At 43.5% G+C, this 19,538-nt stretch overlaps 1 protein-coding gene across 13 annotated transcripts in view; it reads right to left on the bottom strand.

The window, feature by feature from the left end:
* ZNF536 (zinc finger protein 536) overlaps positions 1–19,538 on the bottom strand; it is a 493,271-nt gene that overhangs the window by 55,566 nt on the left and 418,167 nt on the right. The window contains exon 7 of one of the 13 annotated variants that reach the window (XM_058424656.1): positions 13,341–13,380. The exons of the other annotated variants lie outside the window; for them this stretch is intronic. Coding sequence (XP_058280639.1) covers positions 13,367–13,380 — 14 coding nt within the window. The 3' untranslated portion in view covers positions 13,341–13,366. The remainder of the gene's footprint in view (positions 1–13,340; positions 13,381–19,538) is intronic. 13 annotated transcript variants of the gene reach the window in all.

The following is a 19,538-nucleotide window of genomic DNA, read 5'->3' as shown; positions in this document are numbered from 1 at the left end:
GTCCCTGCAAATGGGCTGGCAACGACTGTCTGTGAATTAACTCCAGGAGAAGGAGGCTTTGTAAAGGAGATAACTAAAGGAAAGAAAGGCCTTCAAAGCAGGTTCTCAATTTCCAGTGAGGCCATGCTCCCAGCCCTCACATCTCCCCTGCAATTTCCATGGTTCAGACTGACCCCGTGCGGAGCAGAAACATCAGAACGAGGCCCTCCAAGTCCAGGGGCACCTAATGACACTGCCTTGGTGGCCTTGTGTGTCCCGCAGTGTCAAGGGTGAACCAGGCTTTCTGTTGTGCCTCATAAAATGATGACAGGCATTGCTGCCCAGGGACACAGCCAAAGTAGACAGTGAGGTGTCATCACAGACCAGAGAGCAGATGTATGATTGCGTCCCTGCCGAGACAGGAATGACATCCTTTGACTCTCTGGAGAGTGTGCTGCAGAGGAACTAACCTCACTGCTCCGGTTGTACACACAACAACATTGACAGCCAACAGTTCCATGAGCGTCGTTGCACAGGGCACAGGGAGACAGAGTGACTGCACATTTCCAGCAGGGTAGAGATGGTGCAGTGTGCTCCAGCCAAGGGGATGACCAAAAGCATGGCAGAGTTTTCATATTGTTTTAATGTGATTTCACAATCCTAAGTTAATTTATTTTCTTATGCTAGAAAATGGTCCGGCACTGCCATATTCCAGTATGTGCTCCAAAAAGCAGTCTGATAAAATTCATTAGAAAAGAATTAAATTCACCATATAAAATACAGCTGTTTTATTCTAAGTAGTTCCCAATTCAGAAGACCAGGCAATTGTTCCTCTGAGGAACATCAAGGACAGCACTGGAGAAGAACCAAGGGGAGGGTCTCCAGGACTCTAGAACTCTATCTTGCTGCAGAAGCAAAAACTTGCCTCATTTTTGAGCCCTTTCAAATATGTGCAGACGTCAATGAAAGCGGGTTTTTTTCCTTTTTTATGAAACAGGGTCTTGCTCTGTTGCCAAGGCTGGAGTGCAATGGTGCAATCCCAGCTCACTGCAGCCTCAAACTCCTGGGCCTAAGTGATCCTCCAACTGCAGCCTCCCGGGTAGCTGGGACTACAGGTGTGCATCACCATGCACAGCTAATTTTTACATTTTCTGTAGAGACAGGGTCCCATTATGTTGCCCAGGCTAGTCTCGAACTCCTAGGCTCAAGCGATCCTCCCACCTCAGCCTCCCAAAGCACTGGGATTACAGGTGTAAGCCACCAAGCCAACATGAACAGGGAATCTTTAACCAGTCAGAGGAAAAGACACTAAAGAGCAAAAGGAGATCATTGCTAGATTCCTCCCTTGGATAAATCTGTAAAATCCTAGGTTTTAGCCAAACCCTCCCATCTTTGCAGGCCCAGCTCAATTCTGCCCTATTCCCCAGCCTCATTCCCTTCCCACCCATGTCTTGGGTAGCAATGTGGCTTGCATGGTTTAGCTCCATTTCTCTGAGTTGATGGCAAACTCCTTTGAAGCGAGGGCTGAGTTCTCCCTCAGTTTCTCCAGCCCTTCCTCATTCAGTGACTTCCAGCTCCCTGTACCAATCAGCATGCTGGGTTCTCAGTATGGCATTCCCCTTGCATGTGGCCACAGTTGGGTACCACATACCATTTTCTCTGAATGCAATATGTAATAGATTCTTTTATTCATGTTCACAAACAGAAATGAGCAAAGCTATCTGAGAAGATGACGAAGACAGCAGGAAGCTCTTGCAGTCACCTGGCTACCCCTATGCAGTCTGTCATTGCAATACTCTACAAGACCCATTAAGTGCTGATTTTGCTCCATCTTGTAAATGGGAGAACATGTATAAATTTTAACTCGTGTGAGATTTATTCAACCAGCAGTCAAATGCTGAGAGCTGTCAATCTGAGTGTCCTGTGAGTCCTCCTAACTCCCTAAATGTACCCAGTACTAAAGTCCCTAAGAACAGAGTGCTTCATTGTAGGAGCACAGCCAGATGCCTCAGGCCACTCCTCACTTGTTCACTGTGCAGGTGACAGCTTGAGAAATTTGGCAGCAGAAGATTCTGCCTTTAACCAGCATTCAGAAATAAAAACTTCTGAAAATTTAGCCCTGAATGCTGCTTGGGGATAAAGAAAGTCAATGCTGTAAGCACAGTGGCTTTGCCCAGCATGGGGGTGTTTGGGGGGGAGGGTGGCAGACACAGCTGAAGTGTAGAGCTCAGCAGAGCCTTCCTCAAGGCCAGCCCTCAAATTTACCTAGGCCACCAGCCTTCGGGGGCACTGGGTTCCTGGTCTTCATGCAGAAAAAAAACAAGCCTCAGTCAGCGCCCCAATAGCACTGAGACCCATTACAGCAACAATCACCCGGTTAAAAGAACTAAAGCCCTAGATAGCCACCACCCAGGGAAGCAGAAAGGTCTTTTTGGTTTCGCCTTTATTTCATCACTCAACCAGTTGCAGTCATGGAGAAACCTTTGAATACAAGCATTCCACAGTTCTTTCGCTTTAGGAACAACAAATGCTGACTTAGGCTGTGTTTTGCCACATCTGACTCCAACACAACCCACCAGTTTCCAGGAGAGACTGGGGATAGGGTGAATAAGAGGGGTGGTGAGGAGTAAAGAGGGCCAAGTGAGAAGATGATCAGATGATTGCATGCACTAACGAACATTCCAGATTTTGTGACGATCCCCAATACTGCCCACCTAGGAACTGGGTGACTACTATGCCTGGCAGTCACACCTGCTGGATGTACCTAGGTGAAGGTCAGGCTCCCTCCCCACTGGGCCCCACGCAGCCTGGGCACCAGCCCTTGGCTCACACCTGCTGCCAGGTAGCAGCCAGGGAGACTTCTCACACAGTCCTCTCCTTTCAAAGGAGCATCGGCGACAGGGAGGGGAGGATCTCAAGACCTTTAATTAGCTGGGAATTGCACCCTCTCTAGTGGCTTGCTTGTGAGAACTAGAGAGCTAAGGAACAGCTCCTCAAAGAGGAAGATGGCACTTGCCAGAAGGCAGAGCTAAAGTACGCAGGTGAATCCTGGGTTCTGATGGGGCAAGAGTTCTCCATTCCTGCGAACTCCAGACAACAGCCAGCAGCAGGGGGGCATGCAGCCTCTACCACTGCAAACGCCCTGTGTGTGCCAGGGAAGTGGCCCTCTTTTCCTGGGGTCTAACTTCCCTGTCTGCAAAGTCTTGTGTTATGAGCAAGGCAGGCTGGGCAGGACCCCTTGGAGGAGAAGGGAAGAGCCACACCTACCTAAGGGAGTGACTCTCACCTCTCTTCCATCACCTGCTCCTAAGGGAGTGACTCTCACCTCTCTTCTGTCTCTTGTCCCGGACATTCTAGTTTTTCAAGAGAACCTAAAAGCCTGGATTTGTAAATTTAAAAATCTTTCATTTTTAAACTGTGTGCAACCAATTGAAAGCAAAAGTGTAATATCGCACAAGTCAAACAAAACACAACTGTGAGCTGGCTCCAGCAGTCAGGCCACTCTTCAAGTTTTCATTGTCCTCATAGGCCTCTCAGAGGGCCCCACCTAACCTTCCATGCCCTGTGTCTGCTTGTCTCCCTGAAAGCAGATGTGCAGTGAGAAGACAGATGCTACACCCAGAGCTAATGTGTGGTCCCTGGATCAGCAGCACAGCCATGACCCCGGAGCTGAAGTGCAGAATAGAGGGTCCTCCCCAGAACTACTGAGTCAGAATCGGCATCATAGCAAGATCCATGGGGATCTGGTTGCACATGAGACTTTGAGAAACACTTTGTCTAAAAACAAGAAAGAAAGAGCATGGTGAAACCCTCTCTCCTCTCCAGGACTTGGAAATGCCCACATAACAGCACCTTCCCTCATGTTTAATCGTTTCCACCCAACCTTGCTAGGCTAGAAATAGTTGCCATTCAGTCCTGGGAGAATCCTGGATTCTGATAGGGCATCGAGAGTGGACGCAGCACTGTCACTGGGTTCCCCGCCTTGGTGTTACAGCTTCCACTGCCCACACGGGAAGTAAGAAGTGGGTTTCCAGAATAATCCCTCTCTGGCTTCCATCGCTGCAGGAGACTTTACAGCCACCAGGGGTGACCCCAAGCCCACGCCCCAGGTGAAGGTCAAGCAACCAGAAAAATGCCACTCAGCTCGGATCACTAGGACAGGAAGCCCAGGAAAATTCCCTTCGGAGATCGGCCTTCTGCGAAACTAGAAGTTGCATGCTACTGATTCCAGACCCAGAAGAGGCAGACACAGCACACACAGTAAAGGGGGAAAAGTTTCCTGGTGAGTCCTACAGAACGACGGGGCTCATTCACTCCTTAGAAAAGCACCTCTCTGCATCCACGGGGGCCTCAGGATGACGGCGGAAATGCCTGCTGCCATCTCAGCTTTACTTCCCCGACTCTCCCCAGATCCCCAGGCCTCGTCAGCAGAGACACATCTATCGATAATTACAGAATACACAGCTTTGGGGGGCATTTCCCTTCCATTCACGACATTTAGTGGTGTCAGTCTGAGCATAAATACAATTAGATTTGAGAGTTCTATTACAAAAGCCAATAAAGCGGGCCTCAGTAGAGATTCTAAAATTACTTAACTTTTCTTTAGAAAAATATTAAAACAGTATTATCACATCAATGAGAAGAAAAGACAGGAAGATAATAAAGTTATGTTAAACCTCCCTGTATTTACTCATGTGTGAAACAGTTATGTCTGGTCACATAATTGCAATGGTTCTGAGAAATATTTCATATTTTATAATGAACATTAAAAGAGTTTGTGGATCATTACTTTATATGAGTTCCAAAGTTATTACATAAAACCCAATAGGAATGGTTATAAATTATCGGATCCTCCGGCCTGGCCTTGGTAAACATAACATGAAGACTGAGACGTTTCAGCAGACAAGATTCATGAGAAGAGGTAAAAATTCTTCCTGCATTTTAAGGAGAAAAGAAGACCAGAGTACTTGTAACCAGCTCTTAGCATTTTTGTTTCTGTTTCAAAGAAATTCTATTGAACCACTTGCTTAAGCCACACACACACAAAGCTTCTGTTAGAACAAAAGAGAATTTCCTTCAGACACTGCCCTCATCTCCCCATTTTTCATTATCCTATCTGTGGCCTTAAGGTCACTGCCAAATTCTTGAATTTTTCAACACAGCGTGGGTTTAAAATGCTGTACTTAGCAGGCTCATATGATACCCAACAATTCTTTATTTTCAAAAGGAGATCCTCTCTTTGAAATCTGAAAATACGGCATCTTTACAGAAACTGGAGAGTTGATAGCATTCTGAGGAAGTTTTCTTTTGGGGTCTGCAGAATAGGTTTGCAGACAGCATTTTAATTACAAACTATCATTTGTGAACCACAGTTAAGCGTGAAATGGGTGCTATTCAATTTCCTCATGCTTATTCTCTTTTTTTAAAATAAATGACAGCATTATATTTTGTTCTGAAAAATCACACCTGGAGCTTCCCTTCCTCCCTACCCCTTGCTTTCTGCAAGGTGAAAGAGTTAAGTATCGGAAGAGTAGCAGCTGGGTAAACAAAGTTAAGGACCAGAGAAGTAACGTCAAATCTTCTTGTCAGCATCCAAGAGGCGCAGTGCCCAACTGGGACTTTGGAGATGCTGAAAACTGGGGCGCTTTCTGATGAAACACACAGGCAACATTTGCTACTTGGTTCTAGGAAATACAGGCACCTCCCTCACCTTTGTCCAAAGGAGCCTCGCTTCCAATACCTGTGGAGTGAAGGTGGGCGCCCGCCCTCTAGGACCCCACCTAACCCCTGTGAGGCTCCCCTACCTGCCAACTCCCAACCTTATCCCGGGTTCTCCCCTTTATGTGGCGCAGCTGTTGGTGAGGCTTTCTCAGCAAACAGATGTCTTTTGGAGAATTTAAAGCTCTGAGTTGGAGGCCAGATTCTGACTGTACTTTGAATTATGTCTGCCTCAATCATTATGCAGTCATTCACATATATTTTAGACATCAATATTGTCTTGAAATATTCTCGAGTTCTCAATGCTATTTATATGCTTCCATTCTCTCCTTTGCTTCTGCTCTGACAGTATGCTCCAACGTCCCAGAGTCACTGACGACTTGCAGATCATTTTAACACATATTTTCATAGGGGAGGGCTTTGCTATTTCATTTAAAATGATTTCTCGCTAAATTGAGCAGAGATTGACATTCTTGGGACAACAACCAACCTTGATCATCTGTTTGGACGGAGGATTTACCCAGTTCAGTATTTTTTAAGATGAAACAGTGTCATGTGTTGCCTCTTTCTACGGACAGCAAGTTTTTACCAATGACAAAAGAAAGATTCTAAGGATGCCAATTTACAATGTGGGAGGAAAAATATCTCTCCTTGCTTATTTACATAAATGCTCATCAGCTAAAATATGAGATTCTGATATAATGTAAGTCCATAGGTAAAAGAAAAAGCAAACTCAAACTGTGAAAACAAAACAAAACAAAACAAAAACAGATATTTTCAGGACTTAAAGAGTAACAAGAAAAGGAGAGAAATCTTTGGGGCTCTTTCAGCACATTTAGTTCTAGGCCAAGTTTAGGAAAACCGTCATGGCCCCTCAGAGCTTCATATGGTCATCAAGACAGCCAATCTGATTCAGTGACTATTCTTACTTTCAAACGGGGTCAGGGCTGTCACCACTACCACTCATCTATTGATCATTTTGTCCTTGTTTGCAGATCATCCCTTTGGAGTATTTTCACAATGGCCTCTAGGTGCCGCTAACACTGCATAGCTTCAGCCTTGCTGCACAATGAAAACATTAATTTGCTATGAGATAATTTTTGACGTAAATGTAAAATGGTGCCCATTCGAACTCAGTAATGAAGCATGGTGCATTTCTGCAGCTCCTAATTTGACTAGTTAAATGACTCCATTACGTGTCTAACAGACAGAAGCAAATAATTTCTGGTCAGTTGATGTTCACTTACCCGTATCATTTTGTCCTGAAAATAAAGTCTCTAATCTACAATTCCTTTGTCTTAGTTTTTTTTTTTAAGTTAAGATTATCAAAGCAAATATACTTAAATATTTCAGATTAAACCAGTATAAACTAACAATTAAAAAGTCAGAGAGGATAGGCAAATCAAATATGTTTAATAGGAGAGGTGGAAAACCAGTCAGCCCCCTTCTAAATTAATTACTCCAACTTTGCCCCTGTCACTAGGTCCTAGGGGTTAGGATGACTCTCGTGCTTCAAAAGAACAAGTGTGTATCTTTCAGGTCTATTGTTTTCCTGTGACCCCAAAGGGGCTACTGGCTGTTCCTGTCTTTTTCACTTTGCCACATAACTTTGAGGATGTTTGGAAAATCAGTAGCAGGACGCCTCTCACAATAGCAAAAAAAAAAAAAACATTAAAGCAAAATGCTGCTTTAATAAATATCAAGTGATGAATAATTTTGCCCAAAGGGGAAAAAATGGTTAATATTGAATCTTAATGCTCCTCATCTAAATGCTTTTTTCTTCCTGCTAAAAACAAGTTTAGAATTAAAGCGTATCAGTTTACACATATTGCATGCATATTAGTGAGACACAGCTGTGTATGTCCCCCTCTTAAGAGCCATATGATTAAGTTATGGGATATCATGTAATCCAAATGCTGTTTCTATTGGTCACCTTTCACAGACAAAAGCTTTTTAGTTTTAGGTCTATTAAATGACAGAATGTCCGATTCTGGAAATGTGCAAGTAATTATTATGAAGCACCTGTGACTCTCACTTTTTGCTCACCAAGTCCATCTATAAATTGCTTCTGGAACATTGCTCAGAGGCTGACAGAGGACTGTCCTCCCTGTCTGGGGCAGCTGTCGGGCATACAGCAAGGTGGCTCAAGACCCAGGGTTGATCCTGGTTAACTATGGAATCAGGACCCCAGCCATCCTACCCCATCGCCCTGAAGTGAAGGGACTATAGACTCTTTCAGTGGAGAAACAGTGATCGGAGAAACAGTGAAGAAGAACTCCCTAAAGTTCCGAAGAAACCCTGGGCCCACCTGTTTATCATCAGCACTGCTGGATGATATTTCGAACTAGGTCTGCACCAGGAAATCGGTTTTCAAAAACATGTGAGCTGAAAGAACCAGTTTAAATGATCTTTATTTTTTCCCAAAGTAACATGCTATTTGACCCAGTTAAAAACACTTTTTAAAAACTGACTCGAATGTGTCTATTGACTATCTTTATTGAGCTTTTAAAATTTCAAATCCTTGTTTGTGGGCAAATTTCAGGCACTTCTGTGTTAGGGATGAGGGACGGGGAACAGTACAGGCTGCTTGCCTTTTGATGTGAAACAATGTCAAAAGGACTATTTATGACTCATACTCTGTGGAAACGTTGGCTGATGTCGTTTCTGCCACTTGATCTGGGGAAGTTGCTCTCCTGCAGAAGGTCAGTAGCTGGTGCTGGAGGGGTGGGGGCTCACACCTCTGCTGCCCCTGCCCAGGGGCCCTGAGATAGCCATCGGGGCCAGGCTCCTTGGTGTGATGTAGGTTGAGCGCCTGTGGGTTTGCAGGAAGGATTTGGCCTTTCGATTTGGTGTAGAATTTACTACCTGAGAGTGATGTCTCAGCACGCAGATCTGGGTTGTACTGGAAAAGGAAATGAGGTCAAGCTGAGAGGAACAGTGCCATCTGAGGAGGCTTCCACGCGGCCGCAGGTTGGGGACTCGGAACCGCTTCTTGTGGGCCCAGCCCCTTGACAGGGCACCTGCAGCTAAGAGCATCTGAAAGCCCGTGAGTGTGCACCTTCTGCACGGGGCAGCCCTTTTTGGTCTGTGTCCTGGGAACACAGGCAGAAAAGGAAGGAAATTCCATCTGAGGATGAGCCCACAGTACAGCCTGAATGGGAGCGAGCCATAGGAGAACCGATGCATCCCTCAGGTGTGAGGAAAATTGGAAGCACTGAGCAGAAGAAAAGTGAAGGCAAACTTCCCGGCTGAAGCTGACTTCAGATGAGAGATTTCCAAAGCGACACGTGGGAAACTTTACAGCTCCCTAAAACCCGGAGATGGGGCCAGGTCCCTCCTGCACCAGTTGTCAGGGAAGCCTCAAGACTTCATGCTGCTTGCTGTAGAACAGCTGAGGACATCCAAAACAGTTTCGCTAGCAAAGGGTTAGCACTCCCTGCCCCAAATTAAAAGTTGGTGATGCTATCAACCCTTTGGAAAGGAAATACCACTTCCAAATTGGGGTCTTAGCAAGGAGGTGCTGGAACTGGGTTTATAATGCTCTTTTAAAAACACAAGGAGGCATACATAGAACATAGGTGATTGGAAGGAGAGATGACGACTTCTAGAGAAAATGAAAAATAAATTATTTGCTTTCATGTCCATAAAGGGAAGACGAAAGCAGATGCCAGCAACAGACAAGCATTTCCCAGGGAGAGGAAAATATTTCCGAAGGAAATCAGCCTAGTAGCAGAACAGGTGAGAAAGAAATTGGAGTGTCTAAGGACTGATAACTCCAGGAGCAGATGGGAACCATCTTAGAATTTGTGCAAGAGGAGGCAAGGAAACAGGGGAACGGTTAGCAAATACCTTTTAAAAACACCCAGGGAAACGGGAGAAGCACCAGTGGCCAAGAGCCCTTATGCAACACCTATATTTAATAACGACTCTAAGGGAGATCAAAGAAATTAAACACCAGTAAGCTTGACTTGAGCAGTGGGGAAGATATTGGAAACACTAATCAGGGACAAAATAGGGAAAGTTATGATTTAATTAAAGATATTCAGCATGGATTCACAAAAGGGAGATCATACGTAACAAAACTAATAGAATATTTTGAAAAAGTAACAAAAAGGAATTCAAGAGGGAAACCAGGGGTATAATTTACTGGGACTTTAAGAAAGCTTTTGTGCACTGATTCACAAAGGACTAATCTCCAGCGGTGGGGAGTTTGGGTGTGAGTGTGGTGGGGGGTGGAGAATGAATGAAGAATTGTCTGGACCAAGGGTACTTGTGAGCATTACTATGAAGAGATTAGGATAAAAAAAGGAGACTGACTGCTGGAATTTCCCGAGATCTGAGTTTTTTTAATTAATTTTTTTAAACATAGAACATCAATGGCCTTGCTTCAGAAATGCACCCAAATGTGGTTGAATTCTCCTGCAGGTGTAACGTCGAAGGGCAGGCACCAGTTGATACAACAAGGGCAATAATATTGGAAAGGATTTATTGAAATCTGATGAATACATGACCATCCCTCAAATATTACGAGACTGTGACCAAATGGGGGCAGAGCCACTAATTGCCATTTGAGTAATTAACACAAATAAAGATGGAGAAAATGTCTAGAAGGAACTAAAGCACTGTGGTCTGGACAGTGCATGATCGACAGCTGTGCCCACTGATCGGCAAAGTCACACATCCACATGTACACACTGACGGCTTCACGCAGAAGCACGCACACGCCTGCACATGCACACATTCACACATTACATAGGGACATTCATGAGCACAACTTCACACCTTGCAAAGATGCACTCCTGCCTAAACACACATTGTGCACATTCATGCTCCTAGACACGTGTACACACAGTCGTGAACATGTGTGCGCGGGCTCATGCTTCTTTCCCCAGAGGCTGCTATGCTGTGCTTAGGTGGAAATGATGGAAGTAAAGGAAAAGAGAACATACTATTTTCCACCAGGACAGTTGGGGAGTCACATGACGGGGGAAAGGCCCCCTTAGTCACATTACGGTAATAATAGATGCCACAGGGATGAAAGAAGGGGCAGAGGGGAGAGGAATCGTGAGACACAAAAAGACCTTTGTTGCTACAAGCCAAACCAGAGCTGAATACCTTCTCTGAAAAAATAATGGCAGGAATCCCCAAAGAGGCCAAACTCTCGCACTGGGTGACAGAGCTACAGAATGCAGTAGCAGGAGGCTGGAGAAGACGATGACTAGATCTGAGACCTGCTGTCCTCAGGGCTCCAACCCAAAGCTTATCCAGCAAGAAGCCAGGTTGGGCAACGGCATGGCGAACTTTCCCAAAATGCAGACATGTTGCTCGCCAAACGAATGTTTCTTCATTCTTGGTGAATGTCTAGGTCAGAATAATGACCGAAAGCATCAGAACATACGTGTCTAGATGGGAAGCTCCCTGCTGCAGGGTGGTGCCATCCACTAAGTGGACTGCAGCCACTAGCAGATGGCCCTCATCTGTGGGGCTTCGCACTCAAATCCCTTTGCCACTTATAAAGTTATGACAAGCCTATGGAGAAGATATGGATATAGACACAGATCCTAACATGCGGGTATTAGAATAATTTGAACTTCATTTACCTTTTACATCATTCATTAATATTAAAATGTGACTTCAACAGTTTCCATATTTAAAAGGTCACTGAGGCTGAAAAGTTGCAAAATGAAGGATACATGTCCTCCTCATTAATAATAACAGGAGTGTGCGAATAATAGTCATATCCTGTGATGCTAAGGCACCAAGGCATTGATTCCCCCCCAAAAAAAATTTTTAATGAAATGCCACCAAAAGCAATGGCAACAAAAGCCAAAATGGACAAATGGGATCTAATTAAACTAAAGAGCTTCTGCACAGCAAAAGAAACTACCATCACAGTGAACAGGCAACCTACAGAATGGGAGAAAATTTTTGCAACCTACTCATCTGACAAAGGGCTAATATCCAGAATCTACAATGAACTCAAACAAATTTACAAGAAAAAAACAAACAACCCCATCACAAAGTGGGCAAAGGATACGAACAGACACTTCTCAAAAGAAGACATTTATGCAGCCAAAAGACACATGAAAAAGTGCTCATCATCACTGGCCATCAGAGAAATGCAAATCAAAACCACAATGAGATACCATCTCACACCAGTTAGAATGACGATCACTAAAAAGTCAGGAAACAACAGGTGCTGGAGAGGATGTGGAGAAATAGGAACACTTTTACACTGTTGGTGGGACCGTAAACTAGTTCAACCATTGTGGAAGTCAGTGTGGCAATTCCTCAGGGATCTAGAACTAGAAATACCATTTGACCCAGCCATCCCATTACTGGGTATATACCCAAAGGATTATAAATCGTGCTGCTATAAAGACACATGCACATGTATGTTTATTGTGGCACTATTCACAATAGCAAAGACTTGGAACCAACCCAAATGTCCAACAAATGAAAGACTGGATTAAGAAAATGTGGCACATATACACCATGGAATACTGTGTAGCCATAAAAAATGATGAGTTCATGTCCTTTGTAGGGACATGGATAAAGCTGGAAACCATCATTCTCAGCAAACTATCGCAAGGACAAAAAAACCAAACACCGCATGTTCTCACTCACAGGTGGGAATTGAACAATGAGAACACATGGACACAGGAAGGGGAACATCACACACCGAGGCCTGTTGTGGGGTGGGGGGAGGTGGGAGGGATAGCATTTGGAGATATACCTAATGTTAAATGACGAGTTACTGGGTGCAGCACACCAACATGGCACATGTATACATATGTAACTAACCTGCATGTTGTGCACATGTACCCTAAAACTTAAAGTATAATTAAAAAAAAAAGAAATGTCCACTATAGGCTTTCTCTCCATTTTAACTGTGGAGATGTACATACTTTAAACCAAATAGTTATGAATTCATACTTAGAGATTACAAAGTAAGAATGAAAGGAAGGAGGAAATTTTTACAAATATATATATAAAGAGAAACAGCTAAGCTTAGCAGATCAAAATGCACCCCACTCTGTTTTGACTGCAGATCCCTCTTCCAACATCTCCCAGGGACAACTGAAGTGGACAAGCACTTCTTGAACAAGTAAAGTTAAACCATAGAGCTCACTTGTTATCTGTGGCTCCACTGCCATTTTAAACACTTGTCTCTGAAGCTCTCACCTTCGGACAGATGACATTTACAACACATGTAACAGAGATCGAAACGTGACATCAATAACAAAAAATGTTTGTCTTTCAATTTGGTTCATTCTATCACTTCCCCCCGATTTTTTATTCAAATTGAATTTGGGAATTTCTACTTTGCTTTCTAAAGCAAAGAAAATTTTTTCTAATATCCTGGAGTTCACTCAAGCATGGCCTAAAGCAATATTCACTAAGAGGAGAAAAGGGTTAACTGGGGGAGATTTAAGCACCACCTCCCCAACCCAACTCCCAATCTTCCACCCAAAGCTACCCTAAGTGAACATACAATCTACATGAAAACTCACCTCCCACCTCCCTGCTTCCACACAGGTTGGTCCCCCAAGACCCCCCCTCCAGAAATTGCTTTGCGATAGCTGGCAGAACCCCAGAGTAGAATAAGGCTTTTTGAAGCAAAACGAAGGGTTAAAAAGTACCTGTCCGGAATGTGTCTTGAAATCAGTCATTGAGAATCATCTGTCAGTAAGACAAAATTAATTACTACATGTAAAATGAAGAAATCAATGTAAATTAAACACTGTATAAATGGTATAAAAGTTTAGGACAAGGTGATTGTTAAATAATTAGTGATACTTGTATAAATTTTCCACCAAGCCCCAGCAGGGACGTGACATCATGGGACGCTTTCCCAATCTTCCCAAGTCGAGTGTGGGTCTTAGAGTGTTTCTCTCACATCCACCTCCAATTAGGTTTGGAGATTTAAGTAATACCCCAGCAAATTCAGTAACTTGCAAAGTTCAGTGACATTTTAGCACAGTTTTCAGCAGCCAAGGCTGGGATGGAGGACACAGTCCCAGTGGAAATGTTAGATTCATGAACCCAGCAAGAGAAGAAGCACCCGTCCCCCCACCACAGGATCCCCAATAACTTGAGAAAGGATGCTACCCAGTGAAATATTTTATTAATTTATGCAAATCTGGCTTTACTTATGAAATCGAATCAGTCATTATAAATACTTCAAGAAAGGTCATAACTTATGATATGACTTTTGAACAATGTTTCTAAGGCTCAGCTCCATGGCTTTGGGAGTTGACATAAAAGGATAAGAGAAAGCCTCAGTGCTGAGGCCATTGTTAGACAGACACCTCAGTTGTGTCCCTCAGGGAGCTGGGCTCTCACCCCCCACACAGCCTCTTTCACTCAGGTGCTCAGGACAAAGAGATCCAAGTCTACTGATATTTGATCCACTCAAAGAAGGCACTGATTGACTCATCCATCTCACCCTCAGACAAAGCCTTTGCATCATCTCCTGAAACCCATCTGGAAAACCAGTCTGCAGCACAACAGTCTCTCCTTTCTCAGTGGGATCTAATCTGTTGCTAGAGTCGAGGACCTCCTACAGGCACTTCTGATGATCAAAATTTCCTTCTGAAACTTCAGCCTCCCCTCCGTAATGAGAGCCCAAGGCTCAGCTCACGCCTTGAGTTTTCTCTAGTCTCTCTGACCTTCTACCTTCTAATCAGCCAACACATTTCAGTCTCCTCTGAAGCTTTTGAGGTCCATTTCTCCTTCAATTTGCAGGTCCTGGCAGTGACTTTCTCACTGGGGCTTAACCTGGAAGGCAAATGCCATCAGCTGTCCACCAGAGATGGAGGACAGACCGTCCTCAAACCCCAGGGAAGGATTGACTAGAAGAACTTTCCTGCAACAAGACCCCCAAACTCCATGGTTGAAATGGGCCCCAAGTGTCCTCCAAGTGTACTTTGCAACAACCAATATACAGAAATAAAAGATTTCCAATATACAATTTGTAAAATTAAGGAGCTGAAGATTACTTAGGAAAGGGCGATTTGCAATGCAAACGAACTTTCTGATTTATAGAGTCACCACGGGGTTCCTTACATGAGTCAATCTAAAATAAGATTCAGCTCACAATGCATCTAAAATAGGATTCGGTTCCCAAAATCCAACACCCACACCGTATCAGCAATGGCCCCCATCAACATAGCCATTGCAGAGGGAGGTGGTCCCGCAAACTTTGCTGTGCTTTTTTCCCAAAAGGTTTTCCTGCAAGTGCATGGCCAATCTCATTAAATAGGCTTTCCTTTGGCTTGTACTATTATCCTTGGCTTTGCAATCAGGATCTCCTTTCCATCCACAACCAACCCCTCAAACACCTTCAAAGATTTGCCCCACTTTACTGCCTTCCTCTAGGTCTCCTCATCTTGGGACAGGCATTACGTCTCGGCTGAGAGAAGCCACCTAATTCCTGTCTTGGATTTGAGATTTGGCGGGAAGTGACTTCCCATTGAGGAGTAAATCTGAGGCTTAAAATTAAGTGAAAGAGGATATAAATATTCCATTGCTTTGATGCAGTAATTCCATTTCTGGTGGTCTTCCCTAGAGAAATACTCTAAAGCACGAGGGTGAAGGGGGAATAAGAGGAGCTGCCTTTATGTTCAAAGACATTCCCTGTATTATATTTGTAATAATAAAAAAATTGGAAACAGTTGACATATTCAACAATAGGGTAAATAACCATATAATGATATTTTATTGTAGCCATACATTTATACATATACTTTTTAATAACATGAGAAAAAATTTCATACTACACATATATATTACATGTATATGACATGCAGAAATCACATGACAGATTACAATTCCATAAAAGCTAGGCACAGGAAGAAAGCTGAAAGGAGATAAACTAAAACTGTGGCATTCTTCATGCAGTAAGCAATGTCTAGGAGTTTTTTCTATTTTTTAAATAATCAGAACAGAAAAAAAATGGAATTTGCTTTTCTTTCAAGAAAACACAGGTTGATTTCTTTTTTGAGAAGCAAAACAGATTGGGTTAAATGTAGTGTATTAAAAGTAAGTTTCAGTTAACTTCCATTTTTTGTGAAAAAGTAAAATTTCTGTTAATGCTAAAGATTTTATCTCACTAACATGGTAAAATGTTTTATTTAAATATTTTATACTTGAAATATTATAAGGTCTTAGCTGCCAATCCAGAGATAACTAAGCAATACTGAAGCTGAACTAGAGACTTACGCAGGTGGGAATGTGTACAGCTGCATAGGGTTTTCATGTGTCCACAGCATTCTGTGTCTATGTCCCAGATAGGGCCTTCATACCAAACCAGGATGTGCCCCAGGAGACGTGCTCCCCCACAGCAGGGCTGTGAATGATGGCATTCTGCTGCTGACACAAGGCCCTAGCCCAGGTCTGGTATAAGACAATATCTTAGTAAATGCTGCATAAGAAATGAGTGTCCTTTGAATGTGCCTCTGATCTCTGTGAAACTGTAAGCTTGCCTGGAATGATGGCCACTGCTACCACTTCATATAGAATATGGAGTGCCTGTGCCTGCACAGAGGGGTATTCAGGAGCTCCCAGTACAAATACCAGGTCAGCAAACCTCCCTGCCATGCAGGCTGGTAGGACGGTGCAGGGAGAAGCCTGGAGGATCCTGGGCCTGACTCTTGCGAAGCACAACCTTACGATACCTCAATTTGCCAGTCCTTAGAACTGGGGAGATAATCTTCTTCCCCAGAGATTTTGGTGTGCTGAGTCAGAAGTAAAGAAATAAGTTTTCTCTCAAAGGCTGAAACAGTGCTGATTGCCAAACAGGGGAGGAAAATCTGGTTTTAGTTATTTAAGACGTTATTTTACTTCTACTTCTGGCTATAGTAAAAGAGCCTGTAACAAATCAACTGTCTTATTGAGCACAACTAGAAAAGCTGCATGAAAAAAATAGTGATGTGTATTTGTGTGTATATAACCAATTTTTTGCTGGAATGCAGTGGCGTGATCTTGGCTCACTGAGACCTCTGCCTCCCGGATTCAAGCGATCCTTCCACTTCAGCCTCCCAAGTAGCTGGGACTACAAGCATGTGCCACCACGCCCAGCTAATTTTCGTATTTTTTGGTAGGGATGGAGGTTTCACCATGTTAGCCAGGCTGGTCTCAAACTCCTGACCTCAGGTGATCTGCCCACCTCGGCCTCCCAAAGTGCTGGAATTACAGGCGTGAGCCACAGCACCTGGCAAGTATGTGTGTATATAAATAATTTCAAGGTGTAATAGAGTTATCAAAGGAGCCAGGACTTGACAGGTCAAGATTCTAAAAAGGAAGGAGCACAGAATGCTGGGCTTGCTTTTGACTTTGCTTTTCCCCTTGAGATAGCTGTGAACTTACAAATGGCAGCCAATGAGATGCAGAGAAGCAAAGCAGAGACATCCGTAGTCCAAGGGACCAAGAAGATAAACACCAGAATCTAGGGCTTGGTAAGGCAGAAGTTTCCTGATAAGCACCCCGCACACTTATTCGTTACCCCTAAAAGGGCAGAGTAAGGAGTAAGAACAGATAAGAAATAAATCCTTAAAATCTGCTCAATTTCTGATTGACTTAAGGTGATCTTCCCCAAGCCTAATGGCCTAGTGGAAACAAAAGTAAATCCTCCCTAGAGGAAGATAACACCATCCAGAGCTGTGCTGTCCAACAGGGTAGCTGATGGCCATGTGGCTACTGGGAACTTGGGATGGGGCTTTGTCAGAATTGAGAAGTGCTATGAGGGTAAAACACTCACTGGATTTCCAAGACTTAGTACAAAAAGACACATAAAATGTCCCATTAATACTCTTTATATTGGTTACCTGTTCAAATGATAATACTTTGGGTATACCAGGTTAAATACAACAAAATACATTCTTAAAAATAGTTAACTATGTATTCATGCTTATTTAATGTTGCTACTACAAAATTTAAATGACATGGGTGGTTCACATTACATTCCTGTTTGGCAGTTCTCATACAGAGCCAAAACGCATCTCTAAAATTTGTATACACCATGTCTGACATTTGATAAAAACTACCGGGTACACCAGGAAATACGACCAAATGAGTAAAAACAAAGACAGAAAATCAGGCAACAGCTAATGTAATCAGGCCCACAGAAGATCCAAATATTGAGCTCTAGAGTTACAGACTTTAGAATAACTATACCTGATATATTTAAGAAAATAGATGACAAGATAAGGAGTTTAGGTAGAAAATGGGAATCGCCAAAAGAAATCAACCGGAAATTGTGAGCCTAAGAGTACAATATCTGAAATTCAGAGCTAGACAGTTTTGAAACACTTCAAGAAAGAGTTAGCTGGAAGAAGATTCCATTTGCTTAATACAGCAATGTGTCCTGTTCCTGACTGCAAAGATATATAAAGTTTTGCTCTTGTGCTAATCTGGCCCATGACTACCTTACAGTCCCTGCAGAAGCCCAGACAAATTCTCCCCAGTTAGTCAGAAGACTAAACAGTTGATATGGTTTGGGTCTCTGTCCCCACTCAAATCTGATGTAGAGAGTTGTAAAATGTTGGAGGTGGGGCCTGGTGGGAAGTCACTGGATCATGGGGGAAGATTTCTCATGAATGGTTTTTAGCACTACCCACCTTGGTAATGTTTTTGTGATAGTGAGTAAGTTCTCCTGAGATCTGGTTGTTTAAAAGTGTATAGCACTTCCCCCCTCTCACGCTTCCTCTTGCTCAGGCCATGTGAAGTGCTGGCTCCCACTTCACCTTCCACCATGACTGTGAGTTTCTTGAGGCCTCCCCAGAAGCTGAGCAGATGCAACATCATGCTTCCTGTACAGCCTGCAGAACTGTGAGCCAATTTAACCTCTTTTCATTATAAATTACCCAGTCTCAGGTACTTATAGCAAATCTAGAACAGACTAACACAGCAGTGTGAGATGTTAAGACCCTAAAAGTCCTTATGACTGATGGAGGAGACACGCTAAAATGGAACAGAGGTCTGGGTTGAGAATGACCAGCCACCCTGGCCTGGCTTTCTGGCCTTTCATCAAGCTTGACCTTAGTGTTTCCCAGAGACCAGAAGCAGTGTCAACACAACAGACCTGGAGCTGATACCAGGTTGTCTGATGCAGACTGGAACATTCAGGAAAGGGTTTTCAGGGCTTGCATGGACTACTTCTGGGTGGTCCATGAGTAAGCCACAAGGATGTTTAGGTTGTGCTATGACGTCCCAAACATCCAACAGCAGACTAAAAGACAGAGTACAGAGGCAACCTGTTTTGTCTACATAACACCAACCTTGCAAAAAAAACCCTCGAAATACCTTGCTGCCTTTGTCTAACCCTTGCTATAAAAAAAGACACAGCCTTTCTCAGAAAAGCAAGGTAAGAAGCAACTAGCTCAATCAATGTTTATGTACCAGAAGGGCTATTGTAAGTGCAAAACTAACAAACTCTACTCTCGCCAAGTATCTCAAAAGAGAAAAAAGGAATGATGCTCCAGAAAAAGATTTGGGTTTGGACTGGAAGAAGAGCTATGTGATCATCAAGGGTAGAAGGATGTTAAAATATGTGCTTTTGTTACTCTTTAGATGGAAACTCCAAAAGTCTGACCACAAAGTGTAAAGGATGAATGCTTGCTTTATCCAAATTGAGAAGGAAGACTGGCCAAGAAGTATCCTCAACCTCATGCCAAGACCCAATTTGAGTCTATAGAAGGATTGAATTTGAAAAGGCAGACAGTTGCAAAATAGAGGAGTTCTTTGGAAAGAGTTGGTGGGTGTGATGTTATTACCAGCCCTCCTTCCATGGGGGATGGACAGAGGTTGCTTCCTTCACTTCAATCCCAGTTGGTGGACTC

This window comes from Hylobates moloch, unplaced genomic scaffold (genome assembly GCF_009828535.3).
Source record: "Hylobates moloch isolate HMO894 unplaced genomic scaffold, HMol_V3 SCAFFOLD_12, whole genome shotgun sequence".
Classification (NCBI taxonomy): domain Eukaryota; kingdom Metazoa; phylum Chordata; class Mammalia; order Primates; family Hylobatidae; genus Hylobates; species Hylobates moloch.
The sequence above is the reverse complement of the archived record's forward strand: the minus strand, read 5'-3'. Positions and strand labels throughout refer to the sequence as shown.